The 22,180-nt window shown below is 39.5% G+C and overlaps 1 protein-coding gene across 1 annotated transcript in view; it reads right to left on the reverse strand.

The window, feature by feature from the left end:
• Nucleotides 1-313: 313 nt before the first annotated feature.
• Nucleotides 314-22,180, reverse strand: part of LOC121947139 (voltage-gated potassium channel subunit beta-2-like) — a 28,486-nt gene continuing 6,619 nt past the window's right edge. Inside the window, exons 4-15 of the mRNA XM_042492054.2 lie at nt 20,618-20,655; nt 10,218-10,297; nt 10,001-10,045; nt 8,793-8,837; nt 6,989-7,032; nt 6,663-6,749; nt 5,716-5,801; nt 5,222-5,342; nt 4,742-4,836; nt 4,344-4,464; nt 2,108-2,196; nt 314-1,054 (exon numbers count right to left, since the gene is read on the reverse strand). Coding sequence (XP_042347988.2) covers nt 959-1,054; nt 2,108-2,196; nt 4,344-4,464; nt 4,742-4,836; nt 5,222-5,342; nt 5,716-5,801; nt 6,663-6,749; nt 6,989-7,032; nt 8,793-8,837; nt 10,001-10,045; nt 10,218-10,297; nt 20,618-20,655 — 947 coding nt within the window. The 3' untranslated portion in view covers nt 314-958. The remainder of the gene's footprint in view (nt 1,055-2,107; nt 2,197-4,343; nt 4,465-4,741; nt 4,837-5,221; nt 5,343-5,715; nt 5,802-6,662; nt 6,750-6,988; nt 7,033-8,792; nt 8,838-10,000; nt 10,046-10,217; nt 10,298-20,617; nt 20,656-22,180) is intronic.

The following is a 22,180-nucleotide window of genomic DNA, read 5'->3' on the forward strand; positions in this document are numbered from 1 at the left end:
GAACAAACATCAGGGTGATGAGAACTACCTTCAGCGACAGAAACCATCCTTGGGAAAAAATTATTTGGCAAGTACTGTGAGTTTTTAGTTTGGCCTATGTCCCATTAACTAACGTGGAGGGGTGGGCTTTATGACCTATACTGCAGACAGACACCAGGGGGTGATTCAGATTGAATAGCTTCACTTTGGGGGAGCTGTTGTGTTTTCCATCTTTATATACAGTTTATGGTTAGTACACAAACACTTAAGCCCCACTACAGTGTTTCACAGTAGGTAGCGGTTAATTTAAAAAAAAAAAAAATCACAAAAAATCAACAGGTATTAAAATTGAATTTAATTAAAACTTGAACTGACTAAAACAGGACATCAGTGGAACTATAATCAAATCCCTGAATAAAAATCAATACAGGTCTAAATCTAAATACCAGTGTTAGCAGTGTTTAAGCATACCTGCATCACATCTTTGTTTTGTTGGTTGACAGGTCTTGTGCAACATGTGTTTAATTGCATGCAAATGCAAAAAACAATCACTTTTTTGAGTTACACACACTGCGACATGCTGAGGTAACAATCTGTAGACAGTGAAGATGCCTATTGTGATTACCCAGCTGCACTTTATTCAGTAATTAGATGGTTTTTCCATTCTTCATTGGCTCTGCTAATTAAAACAAAGAGCCTTTTTGTTTTTTTGTTCCCTTTAAGTTTATGTTCAAGCAACTTCAACTTCAGTTCAGTACAACTCAAAAAAGTACTGCAAACTGTACAAATATTATGTGGTAATAAGTGCAAATGTGAACAAGTGTACTGATTGCAGTGCATTGACTTGGTGAAATGAGTTATGGCATTTTTTTAGCTTATTCACTGTGTGAATAGTGTTATCATTTCTTATTCAAATGCATTGCCCATGTGTGTTACTGTCTCTCATCCAGGACAGCATAACAGTTCATCGCTGCAGCTTCTAGGATCTGTAGTCTGAGGCCTTTTTACTGCAGGGCTTGTTCCCCAAGAGATTTTCCACCTCAGATAGAATGGACAGTGATAACTTTGGAAGAACCTGTGGAACAAGAAGAAAGGGAAAAATTTACTGACAATTCTTAATCTTGAAACCGCCCTGATGTGAAAGAAGCACTTTTGCATTATGTTGCTTATTTGCATGTCGAAACAGACCTCAGAGTCAAAAATGAATCCCAAATTTTGGGCAGAATGCTTTATATCCTGAAAGAGGGATCCCTCAGTCGCTCTTTCTGAGGTTTCTAACATTTTTTTTTTCTGCGTCATAAGGGTTTTTTTGTGGGGAAGTTTTTTCTTAGTCGATGTGAGGATCTAAGGACAGAGGGATGTTGTATGCTGTAAAGCCATCTGAGGCAAATTATGATTTTTGATAAGGGCATCATCCTGGATCAAGCTGTTGCACTGGATGGGTAGACCTTGTTCAGAGCCAACAGGACATAAGACAAATTAAAAAAATGCACTGCAGGAATTGATTGACACTGTCAACAGCAGCACGCCTGAGCAACTCACTCTTCAACTCCAAAGATGTAGCAGGATCAAGGACAAATGTGATTTCATTTTTTAAACTTTGCTTAAAAAGTGACTCATAAATCTACCTTCTATCTTTAAATAAGATTTAGACTCATGGTGCTTTCACACCTGTAGTTGGGTACATTTGGTCCACACCCAGGGGAAAAAAATGATACATTATTGTGTTTTAGTTCTGGTTCATCTCCTGTTTATACAGACTTTTTACAAATGAACCAAGAGGAGTAAATATGAGGTTATACCGACTGACTGGTAACTTGCTGATTGAAGAGAGAATCAGTGCATCATCAGGAACAATGTAAAGAAATCAAATTCAGGTGATTGACAAAGGTTTATGCAGCAGCACATGCTTATAGGACATTTATATTCATGTGTCTTGGTATTACAAAGAGCAGATAAATAACTGACTGTAAACATTATTAGTCATGTAATGGATTTTTTATTTTTTTATTTTTTGGTCGGTGTCAAGTAAACTTAACAGCAGGTGTGAAAGTGACTTAAAGCATTCCAAACTCTGACATGTGACTGTTTGGTACTTTTTAATGATGACTGTGATTATGGAGCTGACCTGTATTGCTCGGACATTCTCCATCAGCTGCTCAGTTCTGGAAGCTCCAAGCAGGACAGCATTCACCCCCTCATTCCTCAGGCACCATGCTGTGGGAATTTGCAGCACAGGAAGAAAAGATGAATGCAGAACTTGAGCAGTGTTTATTGTATGGAGGCAGAGTGAAGTCATTTGGACTACAACACAAAGAAAAAACCTACTTTTTTTTAATGAGTGTATGTTTCATGAATGAACAATGTGGTTTTCTCACTTGTTTTTATTCATGTTTTATAATTAAAAAACACAGTAAAATACTTTTTAGGGTTATGACAATTGTAGCACCCAATAATGTATCAATTTCCTGAAAATGTAATAAAATGTGCATTACATTTGATAAAAAATGTAATGTAAATGTAAAACTTGACCTGTAATGTCATAAAAGTCTTGAATGAAAGTGTGTACAGATAATGTAATACCTTTCAAATTGGCCATGTGTTTCAAAACTGATGATGAGTTAAAATGCATGAAAAAAAAGTATGCTTTTTTTTTCCTGAAATGTAAAGTGTGCGGATATCCAAAATGTATTACACTGTAAGCGTCATGTTAGCCCAGTGAAAACACTAATATCTGACCCTTATTTTGAAAACGTAAACTCCAGGCCCTGCATTATAATTTGACACTTACGGCATATAGCAAATGGAACATTTTTATCAGGCAAACTTAAATTAAAAACCTGATCAATAGGAAGTGAACCCTACCATGCTGATTGGTGGGGATCTTCCATTAGACCAGAGTGGGTCTTAGATTCGACACCATCAGAAAATGACAAAAGCTGTCAAAGTTGGCCAGTGTTACACATGTAAGCGATAAAGATAAAACAGTTGATTCAATCTCAGTGAAAAGTTCTCTTTCATCTAAGTCAACACTGATGTAATGGAAGTGTCTCCTTTGGCTCGCCTGATCTTACGACATTTCTGCATTCAAAAAGGGTTTCAAATTTAGTACCTTTTAAAAGTAGAGACATTTTAATTTATTTTTTTTAAGGATTTTTTTGGGGGGGCTTTTATTGCCTTTAATCGATAGGACAGTGTTAGCATGAAAGGGGTAGAAAGAGAGGGGGAGACATGCAGCGAAGGGCCAAGGCCAGACTTGAACCTGCAGCCGCTGTGGCAAGGACACAGCTTCTTCTCATGGGGCGTCGCTCTATCCACTGAGCCACCAGGCGCCCTGATATTTTGACTTTTACTAAATTGCACACCCACAGATGGTGATTAGGGGGTCCTCTCACAGGTTTTCTTGTTTTTAAGGATGACCTGACCTTGAGAACTACTTTAACTTCTTTTCAACAATTTTTTTCTAGATGCTTTTACACCTCCTGGTAATTTATTTCATGATAAGGCAAAGTTAGCACCGCTTTGCATAGTGTAATCAGTTTTCATTTTTACAGTCAGTCAGTCAGTCATTTTCTGTAACCGCTTGTCCTTGTAAGGGTCGCGGGGGGGCTGGAGCCAATCCCAGCTGTCATTGAGCGGAAGGCGGGGTACACCCTGGACAGGTCGCCAGACTATCGCAGGGCCGACACATATAGACAGACAACCATACACACTCACAGTCACACCTAAGGGCAATTTAGAGTCACCAATCAACCTGAGCCGCATGTCTTTGGACTGTGGGAGGAAGCCGGAGACCCTGGAGAGAACCCACGCAGACACGGGGAGAACATGCAAACTCCGCACAGAAGGGTCCCCGCCTGGACCGAACCCCGTTCCAACCGGGTTTCGAACCAGGGACCCTCTTGCTGTGAGGCAACAGTGCTAACCACGACCATTTTTACATTAATTGTAAAAAAAAAAGTTATTACAATTTCAGTCAGGACCTGTCATTATATTATTGCTTAAGTCATTACATTATTGGGTGCTATTATATTTTCAGCCAAGCGTAGTTAAAGTTTCATTAACTTTTTTAGGAGTTTTTACATTTTCAGGAAATTATGACATTGTTAGGTGCTACAAGGATATCTATAAACCTTGTTACAGATTACCATGATACATTGGAAATCAAAGATGGAATGAATTTGGAAAATAAGCATACAATTAACAGCGGACAGAACTGCTATAATATCTAATGAAATAACCACCAATTTCAGTAAAGCTATTACAACAGAGACAGCCACACCCAGATCCTAGAGAAAAGAACAACTACGTAGTATATGATGAACGAATAGACAAAGCAATGAATTATAGTTTGGTTTTTTTACCAATTGCCAGTTGGGTCAGAGTGCAGCCTAGTCTCTCAGCCACTGCCTGCAATTCTTTGAGCTTCATTTGCTGACGGTGGCCCTCCTCACTCAGGATCTTGTCCTTCATCCACTGATAACCCTGTTTCAGACAGCACAATACAGTGCTGAGAGCTGATGGCAAGATAGAGCAGCCAACCATAGATGTCCAAAGTATTTACTTGTTTGCTTTCAGATTTATTTCTGAGTTGCGTTTATGTCCTAATTGTAGTCAGGAGTATAAAGGAAGTACAAAGTAGCTGACAAAGTAAGTATGGGAAGATATGGATTAACTAGATGATAGGGATGAAGGGATAGGATAAATGGTAACAATAGGGACAGAGTGACAAAATGAGAGGTGGGGAAAGTAAGAGTGTTACCTTAAGAGCAGCGCGTGAACAGAAGGGAATCCCACTGTTATACTTCCCCGAGATGATCCCACAGGCGAGTGGAGACCATGTCATAGCTCCAATGCCTGCATGCCCAAAAAAAGCTCTTGTAATGGACCAAATCACGTGCAGCCAATTTGTGCAGTGTTGTTCAATGACTTTTTTCTTTTTTTTTTGTCACCAATGCAGTTTTACAGCATGGGGGACTATAGGAGGCTGGGATTAGCAAAAGGATTCAAAGTCACAAAGTTCAAATGTAACTTAACAAAGAATCTAATAGCTTCAACTAATTGTAATTAATTAATATTACATGTCAGCCCACATTGGCAATTTCCCAACCATGACCATGGCTCATTCAATGTCTTACAAAAAACCCAAAAGATACATAATGAAACATACTAATGAAGAAAGTGAGTTCCTCATGATTGTAATTGCTGGGACCAATTTTTTGACAGACTGGCAGCTGCTTACCTATCTTGTGGAAGAGGTCAGGGAGTTGCACTTCAACCTTCTCCCTCTGGAACATGTGGTACTCTGCCTGTTCACAGATGGGTGGGATCTGGTTGAACTGTCGAGCTACCGAGTATGCCTCCTACAACATACACATGGAAGTATTTCACAGGAAACAAAACAGCTGTGAACCATACAATTCTTCACAGGCACAACATTTCTGACCTAATAAAAAAATACCCCCACAGAGAACCTAGTGCAAACCCCATGTGCATTAATTGATTTTAAAAAAAAAACAAAAAACAGGCCAAGGGACAATTAGAAAATCCAAATGTAGAACTGCCGAACAGAATCAGACAGATGGAGAACGCCAACGCTGGCATCACTGGACCTGTGTAGATTTAACAATTTGAACCTAACACCAATTCAGGTAGTGAGTGAAATTGCAGTTACAAAGAACCAAATGGACCCACGAATGCATCTCCATGCTATATGAGACTTGGGTGTGAACTCACCATGATCTCCATGGAGGTCCATCGTGATGTCCCCCAATACATGGCCATCCCCTGGTTGATCACATGGGTCATTGCCCTCACCGTTTCTACCAAAACAGATCAAATAATCCAAGTGAGCTTCAGAAATTACCAGACAGACCGCAAACAACAGAAATAAATAAAAGCTATAGGATGGAACCTATTGCATCTGCATGATATACCGCTGGACGGCGTCAGGTTGAAATGCTACTGATAAAGGAGCACAAAGGTCAATAAGGTGAGTGGAAGGGTGGTGGAAGGGTCCAATAAACCCCGGGCAATCATGTGGGAGTCCGGTGTTCGCTTCCCATGTGAATGTGCCTTTTTTTTTTAATGCTTTTATTGTCTAATTCTCACCACCTGCTTTTGTTTCAGCCCTCTCTCTCAATACTGGACCAATTTCAAATATTGTTGTTCCCACAAGTCACATAGACAACAAAATATTGGAAAACAGGATTCAGATTGAAAGATAGAGGAGTTCACATTTAAGTCTCACCCCACACACTAGGCTGCTGCATAAATTACTTTCAATGAATGATTTCCTATATTGCGCCATCATGCCGCCACACTGACAAGTTCAAGTTTCAAGAATGCCAAGCAGCTAACATAAATGTTGAGAGAGTCCTTGATCCTTGTATAATGTTTTGGAATGGTGTTCCCACAAAGTTTTGGCTTGGTCCACACAAATTCGAATATACTTTAAAATGTAGCTTTTCCTGTGTTATAATATGCATTAAGTAGTGAAAACAACTATTCCATATTTTTGTGGAAACCTTCTCAAACTTCCTTAAGGATCCTTTGGGGTCCTTGGACCTCTAGTTGAAAACCACAGATCTACTTAACCAGCATTCCCAAGTCTTATTGGACCAGGCCAACTAAATAAAACCAAGAAACAAGAGTCTGCCCTGTCAGAGGATAAGCACACCCACCTTCTATAGGTGTGTTAGGATCTGGACGATTTGCGAAAACCACATCTATGTACTCCAGTTGAAGTCTCTCTAGTGATGCCCTTAGACCTGTTTCATGAAGAAGATTAGATATTAATTGTATTATTACATGCAAGCATCTAATTTTAAGTGGCTTTGGTGACACATGCAGCTATATACGATGTCTGTGTCTTCAAATTAATGTAATTTTGTTCTCATGAAAAAAAAAATCTTTAGCTTCTTTAGTTTCCAGTTTCAAACTGTCTTTTCAGAAATCTTTGGTCTGAACGGCGCTTATAAACTGCAGTTATTCACAATAAAAATCTTACCCTCAATGATATGTTTTCTAGACAATCCCCTTTCCATTTCTGCTCTGAAAAACAAACATCTGTCACTTCAAAACTCAGAGTTTGAAAACTAGAACATTTCAAAGGAACTGGGATATACATTTTATACTGGTCTTTGCTATATTGAGTATGTATAAGCTCAAACACAAACCTATTGTGTATCTAAGTTTGTTTTTAATAAAAATTATAGGACAATATCACAGACAAAGAGATCAATTCATGTAAGGTGAGGAAAGCAGTGAGGCTGACAGAGTATGTGGATCATATTTGGGGAAAAAAGAACACGTTGGACACGTTGAGGTCAAGGGGAAAAAGAGGCAATGGGTTCACAGCAGTGTTGTTCAACGCCACTCAAGAAGCTACCTGAGGAGAGCCCTAAAAGATGTCTTCCTGTCTCTCACTGATTTTGTTTTCTATAAATGAAGCACTGCAACAACAATATTGAATGCTGTGTTCACTAACTTTGATTTTGTTTTTATGTCCCTTTGGGCAAAATTGCTCATCTCAGGTTCACTCAGTGTCATTACAGAAAGTGGACTGAAGGACTTAATTTCAAACTGGATAGGCAGATGTAAGTAGCTATAAAGTAAATGTAAAAATAATCCAAACAAACAAAGTAATACAATACAAATGGAAATGCAGAATCATGTTATTCGAAGAGGTTTCAGTATATTTGCCTGATATCAGACATACTGTCAGCTTGTAACATGTTGTCTCTATACTCAGTCTGACAACTGCCACGATTGTAAACAAGTACCATGGGTAGGGGATTCGACCAATCACAAGAGACCAACGTATGCGCCTGAATCTAAAGTAATTTAAAGTCCACACGGATGCCTGGCCAAGACAATATACATTTTAAAAGGCTTTTAAGACTGGATTGGAGCATCAGTAAAAACGAACTACAATGTTATGCTATTTGGAAGACATATCAATTCAGAACAGCCTTTGATAGCTGTGTCTATTTTGTCTATATGCCATTGTTGTTATTATTTCTCATTAGTTCTGACACACAGATAATAAAATAGCTTGATTTGGCTAACCATTTGTCCCCCCTACAGCACTTATTGGAGTTATTCTTTTTATACTAAGAAACTGCTATTTCATCCCATCCCTACAATCTCTTAATGCCAGTGGTAGGTCTTTGTCATTATTTCCACAGGTTATCAGTTAAAATATGATTTTTTATTTATTTTTTGATATATTGAAAAACAAATTTTAGTCAACTTGAAGATGTCTCTTATGGTGTACTGAGTATCCCAAGTTTAAGGCAAAAAAGCAAGAAAATCCAATATCAAGTCAAACTGAATATTGTAACAGTCACAAAGCCTCTATTTGAGCTGTCATTAACATGTAAAACAATGGAACCCTTTATTGTTGTTATTTATGACCGATCTGAAAGTAGAATGTTGTTTGGAGTGAGGACTTGGAGTGAAAATGCAAGTTTCTGCATTCCAAAAAGATTCTACTGGTTGGTAAGGGCTATACATTTTACAATTAATTGTTGTTTTTGGCCTCTTTTTTGTATCCAAGTTTCTCTGGTAACAGTACATATGTTAATAATGCCTGACAGGAGTCTCTGGGATATGATAATTACTCAATAAGCAGTTCATATAACAGTTTTTCTTTTTAATTTTATTGCAGAATAATAAAATACCCCAGACTGTATACACTTCATTACATGTTAAGTTCTCCCCTAACAGCTTATGGCTCATGGGGAGCCTTTTTTCCTTAATTGCAATGATAGAAAGAATGAATAAAGGAGTGGAAAAGATAACATACATACTTTCCGCCCCAGAAGATTTTGGTGGTGATGACTAAACTGGAACGCCTGCATGTGAGAACATATGTCATACACAAATTAGACTGTGGTGGCTCTCTTCTCTCAAAAATGGCATCAGGAAAAATGTATTTCAATGACAAAAAAATATCAATATATTATCATGAAAACTGCCTAATTCAACAGACACACAAAAATATCAGATTTCATATTGCCATATATTTCTTTTAACAGTCAAATACCATGTAGTTATTTGATGGTATTTAATGAAAACTCATAATCAACACAATATACTAATATTACACAGTAATACACTATATTAATAATAATAATGACAATCCTATTAATCCTTATTGGGAATTCACACCAGTTGGTGCTCAGGCCCCAATTCTAATTATAATAATCAATAGCATTTACAATAGTGTCCTCTTACTGTTCAGTGCTGGGGCCCCTTTAATAAACATAATGATGTCAGTAGGGTCCTCAGACTGCTTATTGTGCTTGGGCACTGATATTAGTGATAATATCTAGCAATTACAATGGGGTCCACACAGCGGTGCATTTTTGTGACATTTCCATTCCTTCGGCCTTGAACTCCTATTTTTATAGTATTAATAGGAGCAGGGCCGGCTCTACCCAATTTGGTGCCCTAGGCGCCCTAACCCTAACCCGCACCTCCGCACCCAATAATGACACATCACGTGCTCACACATAATTTAGGAACATGTCACTGTTTATTTATTTGTAATGTTAATATATATATTTTTTTCTAGACAGAAAACACTGCGTGAAGGCGCCAGTGGGCATAGAAAATTATTATTTTATTATTATTTTCCCTTAGGCCAAGTGGGACTGTCGGTGTGGCGGCGCCCCTCCAGCAGATGGCGACCTAGGCGACCACTTATATCGCCTATGCCAAGAGCCAGCCCTGAATAGGGGTTTCATTGATAATAAATTAACACAAAAACTGTAAGTGTGTTAGCAACCAATGAGGAGCATCACAATGGATATGATATCTGATAAGGAGGATGGCACATTTGAAGGGGTGTCTGGGTGGATTGTGAACAGCTGTTTAATGGCGGGATGAAATCTCCCTTTTCCTGCAGTGTCTTGGCTCCTCCAACTAGCCTGGTGAGCGTTTAGTCTTTTTTTTATGCATTTTAGTGTGGATGGAGATATTTTGTAAGATGGTCATGTGAGCATAGTCACTCTACCTCCAACCTTTCTTCTTTATGATACTTCCCAAGACAACTTCAGCCCTGGGAAAATAGATTAGCACAGAGAGAGAGAGAGTAGTGGAATAGTGGTTTTGCTAAGTTTTTTTGTGTAAACTAAGACAAACAAATTTATGTGGTTAATTATGAACAAACAAGTCTCACGTCATATTTTGATACTATTTTGGAATAAGTATCCATGTGTAGTTTTACTTACTTTCCAGCATTATACACTTCAGCTGTATCGAACAGATTGATTCCATTCTCATATGCAAGAGTCATCAGTTCTTCTGCCACCTTCAGCAGCAAAGTTTGAGATGATAAAAATTAACAAAGTATGAAATGGTTAATTTTCTGCCCCTCTGACCTCTGAGAAACCCTCTCTGAGAGTCAAGAATGCCTCCCTAAAAAAGTATCTAAGAGAGACTTTTAAGCTAAGAAGCTGATGGAATGGCTATATCAGAATCAGAATCAGAATCAGACGACATTATTGATCCCCAAAGGGCAATTCAGTTTACAGTTAGCCTAACTCGTTAAAACAATCCAGACAATTAGGAACAAATGCAAGACATTCACTGCAGCATACAGACAACCACCTACACCTGTCAGTGCCAAGAGATCAGTAGAATCAGCAATAAATAAAATAAATATAATGTTAAAGATGCATTAAGTAGTAAAACACACTGAAACTCCAAATTCCGCCACCAATCAGTTCCAGTTCATTTCTCAGCGTTTAGCAGCCTGATAGCTAAAGGGATAAATGAGTTTGAGTATCTGTGTGTTTTCCTTGGGGGTGCATGGTAGCGCCACCCAGAAGGCATAAGAGAAAAGTCAAAGGAGAGAATGTTTCTTCCAGAGGGAGCTCAGGTCCTTCAGCTGTACTCCAATAATCTTGGAACAGACATTAACTATCTGGTTCAGGTTGTTCCTGTCCTTTACATGCAATCCATTAAACCAGCAAGTGAAAGAAAATGTTCAAAGACTTTCAATAAAAGAATGATAAAAACAAGATAGGATGCCCTCAGAAACACTAAAAGAGTTCAGCTTCCGCAACAAGTGGATCCTTTGTTGACCATGTTTAACTAGTGACTCTGTATTCTGAATAAACTTCAGGTCAGAGTCAAACACAGTTCCAAGGTACTTGTAGGAGTCAACAATTTCTACATTTCCACCATGGATAATGCTACCTTCAGGTGAAGGCCCCTGGCCAGTCTATAGATGTCTGCTTGATCAGTCCATTACTTTAGATATAATCATCTATTACTACTACTACTACTACTACTACTACTACCACTACTACTATTACGACCACTACTACTCTCCTAATGACTTTAGTGATCCCCAGGTTTTCTTCTGAGTACCATAAGTTTTACAGTTTTGATTCTGAGTAAAATATCTCAACAACTATTTCCTAAAACACCATGAACTTTATCACATGTATTAAAGGTCTTTAATGGTAAATGGACTATGCTTTTATAGTGCTTTCATAATTTTATGACCACTCAAAGCACACACTCATTCACACACTGGTGGCCAAGGGCAACTGTACAAGGCCACCTGCTACTCAGTAATCATTCACACACACTCACACTCCAATGACTGGGAGCTGGGGATTGAACTACTGACCTTCTAATTATAGGACAACCCACTCTACCTCTAAGCCACAGCTGCCCAATGGCTTTGTAGACGTCTTCCAGATCTCTGAATTGACACCTCAATCTCCATTTTGTTCTGGATCAGATTATTTAAATTTTGTGAAAAGCTGCTATACCTGTTGCATCATGATCTTGCATCACATTATATGTTCAGTTTGTTTTGCTGAGTCAATATATGCAATCAAAGCATTTGTGTTTAAGCCAATAAAACCACAGCATTACAGTGATGGTAATATTTTGTGCAGAGAACTTTCATAATGTTTTTGCAAGACTGTAAACCACAGCTTGACAGTGATATATAATGCTATGACTGGGAAACAATATGCCAGTACTAAACTGACTAACATTGAAAGGACAAGTTTGCATTCATGACTATCCAAGCAGAAAGTTGCATTTGATCCTTATTTAGTCTTCACTGGAGGCTATGGCTGAGGGCAGAGTGTCTCTGTGTGCTGTCTCCTCAGGATCAACTGTATGTGCATGGCACATCAATAAACATTCCACAATATTTCAGACTTTTCCTCGGGGGTGGGCCGGCCATTTGGAAGTTCAGGAAGACTCCCAGACATCCATGCTGGTTTGAAAAGGCCAATGGTCAGAGTTTTTATTTTTCAATTTGTGATGTCAGCAGTTACTGTCTGGTCCTCAGCCATGGCATTGGCCAGCCTAGCCTCCACAGCCACTGTTAGTGTTGAGCTGCCTGTCAGACTGGTCCAATCTACTACTTTCGATATTGAGGGGGATGCAAGTGCCCTCCCAATTTGGACTGATCCTCATTTTTGTTGAAATCAGATTGTCTCAAACATTTTTATTGCGAAGAGTTTCAGTCTGTCTTAAGGTTTGATGGTAAATGTTATTCATGTAAAATGACTCAAAAAAAAAGACATAAGATGCAAAAGAAATGGGTGGTGCAGAAAAATGACAAGCTAAAAAGTGAAAACTATTGGTGCACAATGCCATTAATAAATTGTCAGATCCTTTCCTGAGGCTGAAGGGCAGAGGATGTCTTGTTTTTCAAATAGCTTACCTACCTTACCAAATTTGACAATCTTTACTGTCAAGTGCTATTGATCAACTTAGTCTTCCAGCTCTGCATGCCACTCCAGAAGGACTGCACTAATTCAAACTGTCAATTTCCAATTCACCAAATGCACTGTTATTTGCATCAGAATTAAATATCAATCTTTATTTTTTATTTATTTTTTTAATTTAAGGAATCTCCTTTTAAAATTTGAAGTCCTCGTACTTCAAGAAAAAGTGGAAAGTGGAAATGAAATATATCTCCCCTATTTTCTTAACCTCTTTAAAATCCAAAATTCTGTTGGTACATTTATTGTCACAAAAGTCAATTCCTTCAATGCAAAGCCGTTAAAGGAGAGATTGTACAGTACCGAATGTCTCCTTTAACCATTGATCTCAAAGAGATTGGTATGTCTTTTACTGGTTTATTGTACTGCTTAACAATACAATAATAACAATAATACATTTTATTTATAAGGCTCTTTTCACAATTCTCAAAGACGGGCCAGGTTGTGGAGGGCTTTGAAGGTGAGGAGGAGCAGTTTGTACTGGAGCCAGTAAAGGTCCAGCAGGATGTGGGTGATGTGGTTGTGGGAAGAGGTTTGAGTGAGGAGTCAGGCAGCAGAGTTTTGAATGTATTGGAGTACAGTTGGAATTTCTCACAAAAGTCCTTTTGCTATAACAATTTTAGGTAACATTTTCTATGAAGACCACGTCTATGATGCATTATGACAGCATCCATAGAGAATTATAATGCATTCATAATGCTTTATGACTACACACATGAACACATATAATGCTTACTGATGCACTATATCAATACTCATAAACCGTTAGAGATGTGACTTATAATGATTTATAAGCAGCAAGGATCTTGTCATGTCAAGGAAATTATGTGGTTTTTTGTCTTGTGTCTATGTTGTCTTGTGATTTCCTGTTTTATTTTGAAATCTTACTCTCCTCTCGTTTCAGGTCACCTTACTTCCTCCCTTTGTGTGTTTTCCGCCATTGTGATTGTCGGCCCTGCCGTGATTGTCTCCTCCTGTTTCCCCTTACCTTGTGTATATATAGTCTGCGTCTCCCTTTGTCCTTTGCCAGTTCGTCTTGTCTCGTCAGTCAGTGAACCAGCGCCGTATTCATGCCCAAGCCAAGTCTTGTTGTTTCTCAAGTTTTTGTATTGTTCAGGTTTGAAACCTATTTTTATTTTGATACTTTGTTGGACTCAAGTTTTCCTGTTACCTCATTTGAGTGAATTTTTGTTGATACTTTGTTTCCTTATCACTGAGAATTTTTGTTGTTAGTTTTCCTCTTTAGCGTGATTTTGTGTATTGCATCTGTTTTTGTAGAGACTTTTTGCTGCCTTTTATAATAAAGTGTTTTTTGACTTTTGATATCTGGTGTCGTGCATTTGGGTTCATTCCAGTTCAGTCTTGTCAGATCTTATAGATGCTCTTGACTTGTTATAAAGTAGAGGTTGAATGCTGGGGCTTATCATGCATTATTCAAGGGCTGCAACAGTTTCTGTCCACCTTTGACACTGCAAGATCCCCAGTCTTTGTAAAATCTAACTCTGTTGTTAAAAATTCTCTGAAAATAAATGAAAATGAATTCTGACAATGCGTATAAGTATATAAGTATTCTAGTGTATGGTAGGCATTAATCAGTTATGATGCAGCATATTTTCTTATAAATGCATGAAAATGATTACACTTACTCTATGTCTATGTAACATGATGATGAAGCATAATTTATTATAAATGCATCAATATGTACCTCACTTTACTTAACACATACAATGATAACTAATGATACAGCATGGACTGTTATATCACACTACGAGACCTTACAACAGTTAATTGTTGATGTGTGAATAAGTGAGTATTGATATTTATAATGCAAGATAACCCCCAGCAATCACATCCATAAGACCTTTGCCACTTATAAATCATTATGTGTCACATCTACAATGCCATCCATCCATCCATTGTCCGCCGCTTATCCGGGGTCGGGTCGTGGGAGCAGCAACCTAAGCAGGGAAGCCCAGACTTCCCTTCTACCCCGCCACTTCATCCAGCTATTCCTGGGGGATCCAGAGGCCTTCTCGAGCCAGCTGGGAGACATAGTGTCTCCAGCGTGTCCTGGGTCTTCCCCAGGGCCTCCTACCAGTGGGATGTGCCCTGAACACCTCACCAGGGAGGCATCCTAATTAGATGCCCAAGCCACCTTATCTGGTTCTTCTCAATGACGAGGAGCAGCGACTCTACTCCGAGCTCCTCCCGGATGATCGAGCTTCCCACCCTATCTCTAAGGGAGAGCGCAACCACCCTACGGAGGAGGCTCATTTTGGCCGCTTGTACCCGCGATCTTGTTCTGTTGGTTACTACCCAAAGCTCGTGACCATAGGTGAGGGTAGGAACGAAGACTGGCCGGTAAATCGAGAGCTTTGCCTTTTGGCTCAGCTCCGTCTTCACCACGACAGATTGGTGCAGAGTCTGCATTACTGCAGACGCCGCACCGATCCGCCTGTCGATCTCCCGCTCCATCCGTCCCTCACTCGTGAACAAGACCCTGAGGTACCTAAACTCCTCCACTTGGGGCAGGATCTCCTCCCCAATCTGGAGAGGGCACTCCTCCCTTTTCCGGCTGAGAACCATGGTCTCGGATTTGGAGGTGCTGATTCTCATCCCAGCTGCTTCACACTCGGCTGCATACTGATCCAGTGAGAGCTGAAGGTCACGGCCTGATGAAGCCAACAGGACAACATCATCTGCAAAAAGCAGCGACCCAATCCTGAGGTCACCAAACCCGCCCCCCTTAACGTCTTGGCTACGCCTAGAAATTCTGTCCATAAAAGTTATGAACAGAACCAGTGACAAAGGGCAGCCCTGGCGGAGTCCAATCCTCACTGGAAACGAGCCCGACTTACTGCCGGCAATGCAGACCAAACTCCAGCAACGGTCATACAGGGATCGGACGGCCCATATCAGGGGGTCCGATACCCCATACTCCCTGAGAACCCCCCACAGGACTCCCCAAGGGATACGGTCGAATGCCTTTTCCAAGTCCACAAAGCATATGTGGACTGGTTGGGCAAACTCCCATGCACCCTCAAGGATCCTGCCAAGGAGACCCACTTAAATGAAGGTGAGGAGTCTAGATTCAAGGGCAGCTGGGTAAGTCATATTTTTCATAGTTCACTGTCAAGTGCACGTAATGGAGTAATTATCCTAATCAGAAAGAATATACACTTTGTTCTTCTTAAAGAAGTAAAAGATACAGCAGGAAGGATCATATGTATACAGGCGCTAATAGAGGGTGTGAAAGTGGTGTTATGTAATATCTACGTACCCAATAATGAGAACCCGCACTTTTTTCATGAAGTAAACACGATTTTGGGAGATATGGATGGCCATATTATATTAGGAGGCGACTATAACGAGGTTTTAGATCCCACTCTGGACAGAAGCAGGCTTAGAGGGACTCCAAGGTCTAAAGACCGAGAAGCAATTCAAATGTTAAAAGAGGACTTGAATCTCACAGACATATGGAGGCTCACCAATCCCAACAAACAGGAATATACCTTCTACTCCCACTGTCACAAATCTCACTCTAGAATAGACCTATTCTTGATTGCAAGTCCCCTGATAACTAATGTAATTAGCTGTGATATTAAAAGTATTGCACTAACTGATCGTGCAGCAGTAGAATTGTGTTTGAAGATGGAAACTGAAGTGGGTAAAGGGTACAGATGGAGGATGAATACGGCTCTTTTACAGGACAAGTCATTTAAAACCTTAATTGGGGAGGATTTAAAATCATTTTTTGAAATAAATATAGGCAGCACTAAGGAAATCAAAACTGTCTGGGAGGCTTCTAAGGCCTATGTTAGGGGAAAATTTATAGCTTATGCCTCCAAGAAGAAGTGAGAGAGCCTGCAAAAAATTAGTGAATTGGAGAATGAAATTAAGTTAAAAGAAAATAAACTCTCAGAAAATTTTTCAGACTCTCAGTATCGGGAACTTTGCACGCTTAAATTTAAACTACACGAAATATACAATAATAAAGTGGCTTATGCCTTGTTTAGATTAAAAACAGACTGCTACGAGGGAGGAGAGAAAACAGGAAAACTATTAGCTAGACAGGTGAAAGAGAAGGATTCCTCAAATATAATTTCAGCTATAAAACAAGGGGACAAAGTGTTAACTGCAGGCAAGGATATCAATAAGGAGTTTCAAAAATTCCATGAAAAATTATACACATCAACAATACCATGTAAAGAGAAGCAGAAAGAGCAAGACTTGTTTTTCTCTAAAATTGATATGCCTAAGTTACTCCCTGAACAGGTGGAGAGGTTGGAGTCCCCGATAACTGAGAATGAAATAAGAAAGGCTGTTTCATTAATGAAAACTGGAAAATCTCCTGGTTACAATGGACTTCCTGCAGAGTACTATAAAGAGTATATAGACATCCTTGCTCCAGTACTGCAGAAGGTATATCAGGAAGCTTTTGAGCTGGGCCAGATACCACCTACTTTTAATGAAGCACTGATATCCCTAATTCCCAAAAAGGATAAAGACCCAACAAACCCATCCAATTATCGACCTATCAGCCTGCTTAATCTGGACTGCAAAATATTAACAAAGATACTTGCATTACGCCTCCAACAATTCCTGCCAAGCATCATACACCCCGATCAGGTGGGCTTCGTGAAAAACAGATCATCTTCAGATAACGTAAGAAAACTGCTGCACTTAATGTGGCTTGGCCAGTCTAAAGAGGTACCGATAGCAGCCATTTCCTTAGTCGCTGAGAAGGCCTTTGACAGGGTGGAGTGGAACTTCCTCTTCTCCACCCTGTCACACTTTGGGTTCGGTCCACATTTTTCCAAGTGGGTTAAGATTCTGTATACAGAGCCAAAGGCGGCTGTGATAACTAACAGGGTTATCTCACCATTCTTTAACCTTTCTAGAGGGACCCGTCAGGGCTGCTCTCTCAGCCCGCTATTATTTATTATTTTTTGGAGACATTAGCTATTAGTATCAGAACAAATGGAGGCATTAAGGGGGTTGAGTGCGGTGGTCAGGAACATAAATTACTGCTTTATGCAGATGACATTCTTGCAGTGGTAACAGACCCGCCTAATTCCCTACCCCACTTGATGGATACTATTCAGTCATATTCCAATCTGTCAGGTTATTCTATAAATTGGGACAAATCAGAGGCTATGCCAATATCTGCCCTGTGTTACTCATATATGGTCCAAAAATTTAATTTCCAGTGGATCCCTAAAGGTATGAAATATCTAGGGATTAGATTGAGTCAGGATTTGGGAGAGCTGCCTTCATTGAATTTTAACCCAGTGTTACAAAAAATCTAGACAAGTTTAGAAAAGTGGGAGAGGTTAAAACTTACACTTTAGGGAAAGGTTAACATTATAAAAATGATCATAGCCCTCCAGTTTAACTATGTGGTTATGATGTTACCTATCACCATACCTCCTGTTATTTTTAGAAGATATGAAGGCTTAATTAAACAGTTCCTATGGGAAGGTAAGAAGGCCAGAATTAAGATAAGCAAACTATGTGCTCCCAGAGAGAAAGGAGGTATGGGACTACCGGACCCAAGATTATACAGTTTGTCATTTGAGATGGTCAGAATAGTTAAATACTGGAAGCAAGATGGAAAAGCGGTAGATTGGTTGACTATTGAGACTGAATTATCTTTACCCTTTACTCCAAAAGAGAGAATAACTCAGAAAGTTGGTTCAACAAATCCAATTCTTAATCACTCTAGAGAGGTTTGGATGGAAGCACACCGCATCCTGAATATACCACAATATGTACAGCTCTATACCTCCTTATGGAACAATCCCAGTATTTGTATTGGGAAAGCACCTGTGTACTGGAGGCGGTGGCATTCAAGTGGCATACTTACGATAGGAGACTTGTATAAAGATGGAGTGTTTATATCATATCATCATCAAGACTTAATCCAAAAATTTAAATTGGAGGGCAAGGTTAATATTTGGAAATACCTACAAATAAAAAGCTGTATAACCTCTTAATGTAAGTTTGGGGGAGTTGCAGAAAACTGCATTTTGGACTATCTTGACATGCCGCAGGGATGCCACACAGCCTCCCAATTTTATAAAATGATTGGGAGTTCTATAAGTGATGAGTCATCTAATGTTAAACTAAAATGGCAACAAGATTTAAGACAAGAATTTTCACAGGATAGATGGCTAAAAATTCTGTCGGATTGTGGAAAACACATCAAGGAGGCTTGAGGAAAGTTCATACAATATAAGATCTTGCACAGGTACTACCACACCCCATCGAGACTTTATAGAATGAAACTGTTAAAGGACAACTTTTGTTGGAATTGTAAAACAGAGGTTGGAACTTTCCTTCACTGTATCTGGGAGTGTTCTCTGGTGGCACCTTTTTGGAGTAAAGTTGTTCAAGTTTTGAGTAGCTGGTTCGGGTCAACAATCCCCCTGACCCCAGATCTTTGTCTTCTGGGTGATAAAACTCAAGTGCAGAATGCCTCAAATAATGCCTTTTCCGTCATTATGGTTGGTTTGATCACTGCATCCAGAATTATCTTAAGACTCTGGAAAACGGACAGAAGCCCAAGCCTGAAAGACTGGGTAGATGTAATGATAGAGACAGCATCTCACGAATCTATGCTGTATAGATTAAAGGACAATACAGAAAATGGGACCACTTCCTGGGACTGCTTTTGGGCCCACATAAGAACGGACCAAGACACTGTGCAGACCCCAACATTACCAGGATCTCCTGTATAACTATATCATAATAATATTGTATTATCCCAGTCACAACATATGGTGTTTTGTGTTTGCTTATTTTTCTCGCTGATTGGATGCCCTGTCTATTTGTGTATCTTTATTCTGTGTTTGTAATTGTTTGTCTGGCCTGTGCAATGTATCCCAGTATTCTCTACTTTTGTTTTGTTTTGTTTTGTTTTGTTTCCTAGCATTATTTTTTTTCATTTGTAATACATTGAAAAGTTAATAAAAACTTTAATGACAAAAAAAAAAAAAATAAAAAGAGGGACTGCCACCCGGGTCTGCCAGTCCAGAGGCACTACACCTGATGTCTACGCAATGCTGCAGAGATGTGTCAGCCATGACAGCCCCACAACATCCAGGGCCTTAAGGAACTCTGGGCGGATCTCATCCATCCCCGGGCCCTGTCACCGAGGAGCTTTTTGACGACCTTGGCAACCTCAGCCCCAGAGATGGGAGAGCCCACTCCCGAGTCCCCAGGCCCTGCTTCCTCACCAGAAGGCATGTCGGCGGGATTGAGGAGCTCTTCGAAGTATTCCTTCCACCGATCCACAACGTCCTGAGTCAAGGTCAGTAGCGCCCTGTCCCCACCCCTTGCCACTCATAGTTCATTATGAGTCACATCTATAATGGACTATTGATATAATGCATCATTCAGCATTATGTGTGTTTATGAGTGTATTCATAAAGCATTATGAATGTAGTATAATTCACTATGAATGCCTTCATAATGCATTATAGATATGGTCTGCATAGAAAGTGTTACCCAAATTTCCATTCTCATCTATAAAATCCCAATCCCCTTGGAACCCCATTCCTCTTTGCACATAGATTTTCTACTGAGCGATATGTATCCGTGGTCACAAAGATGCAAATGCAAAATACTAAGGACAAAAATAAACACAACTTTTTTATATGAGGATTCACAAAGAACGGAACATTGATGCATTTATGTTTTAATAACATCAGCTAGCATTTAGCAGGGAACAGCATTAAAAACCTCTTGACACGCTGAAAATCTGTGATGTCTACATTTGTAACTTGGTGCAGCTATTCCGTTATTGTTACACCCAGTTAATCCTGAGTCTGCATTACATGAGACTGTACAAGTGTTCAGGTTTTCTCTCCTACCTCATCCGTTATCTGTCCTCCAAAGGTAACCCACGTGCCTGCACAAAAATACAATCATTACATTGTGTGTGTATGTGTGTGTTAAACCAGAAGATCAGAGGGGTGTACTGTGACTCAAGGTTAGTGGGTTAGCGAGGTATGTTGAGCATAAAGCCAGTGTCAGTGACGCAAAGGTGGTTCTCTTAACACCTGGCTGGATCACTGTGGCAACATATGCTACATGCCTAACCATTACCAGAGCAGGTTATTTGTGGATTGACATCATTAATATACTAATCAGCTCCTTTGAAAACTGTGCCACCATTATTTCAAAATTCCTCATGTCAAAGTGAGATTGTCCCTGTATAAAGCTCTCCTCTTACTGAGACAGTGTGAGAATATTCTCAGATAATGGAATGCGTTATATGCAAACATGTTGAGATGGTCACAAATAATGCCATGAAATGAGGAAGTGCAGTAACAGTGGTGCAAACTGTATGCATCAATTTGCACATTATTTTCTATCCCACAGGAAACTCATTTAGGAGGTGATGCAAAAAATCTAAGGTTTGGCATTGATTTATTTTACTTAAAATGCTTATCCTATTTGACCATGCTGGCTCTAACAGAAGTCTTGTATAAAATTACATACAATAGTAGTTCAATGCATTAATAATTGATATGCTGTTTATTTGTATATAAAATGGGATGTCATTCCTTTAAAACAAACTTTATAACTTCACTTTGAATGAACATAAAATTTGATTTCCCCTTATCCATCATTTTGGGCCAGTTTCAGACCTAAATGCAATTCTTGAGTACAACCTCAGTTGTCGCATTAGAAATAAACATGATGAGTGCATTAAGTGGTAAAACAAATATATTAAGTTTCAGATTTACACAAATTGTAGTTTTCTTCCAGCATTCCAGTCTGGCCTTATTTGCAGGAAGTGTTTTGCTGTATTATTATTTTCATTATCTTCGTGGGCAAAAGTACACTGACTGGTTCAGGCTTTGTTGAGCCTGCTTAGGTAAACAAAGCCTGGCTCTGTCAAACTTGCTTCACAGTACACTCCTCTGGCAACCCTTTAGCTTCCTTTAATCACAGGAAATAATTATGAGATTTAGAAAGTAAATGGTAAATGGACTGGATTTATATAGCACTTTTCTTAGCTTAGCTTGGTCTTGGCAACTCCTCAAAATGCTTTACAACACAAACACCATTCACTGATTTATACACTGAAGGCTACGACTACCATGCAAGGTGCACCCTGCCCGTCACATCAACATTCATACGCTCACACCAAAAGTCAGTGGGAGTTAATATCCCACCCAAAGATGTGCTTGTTTTGTCTAAACAAAACATGCCCCATTAGCCCAATAAGTCCATTTGTTGACATCACAGTAGCGGCATCCCGCAATGTAAACAGCAGACGCAGAGGGATACCTAACATGTGGACAAAATATGTAGACACTGAAGTCCACTGCAAAGCGACATCACGTGTTGACTTGAGATGAGAACGCGTTGCTATTTCAACGCAGTGTAGGACTTTATGGTAGTTCCTCAAATTAATTGTCAGAAAT

The sequence above is a fragment of the Plectropomus leopardus genome, chromosome 9, assembly GCF_026936395.1.
Source record: "Plectropomus leopardus strain MGB_pleo_1.0 chromosome 9, ASM2693639v1, whole genome shotgun sequence".
Classification (NCBI taxonomy): domain Eukaryota; kingdom Metazoa; phylum Chordata; class Actinopteri; order Perciformes; family Serranidae; genus Plectropomus; species Plectropomus leopardus.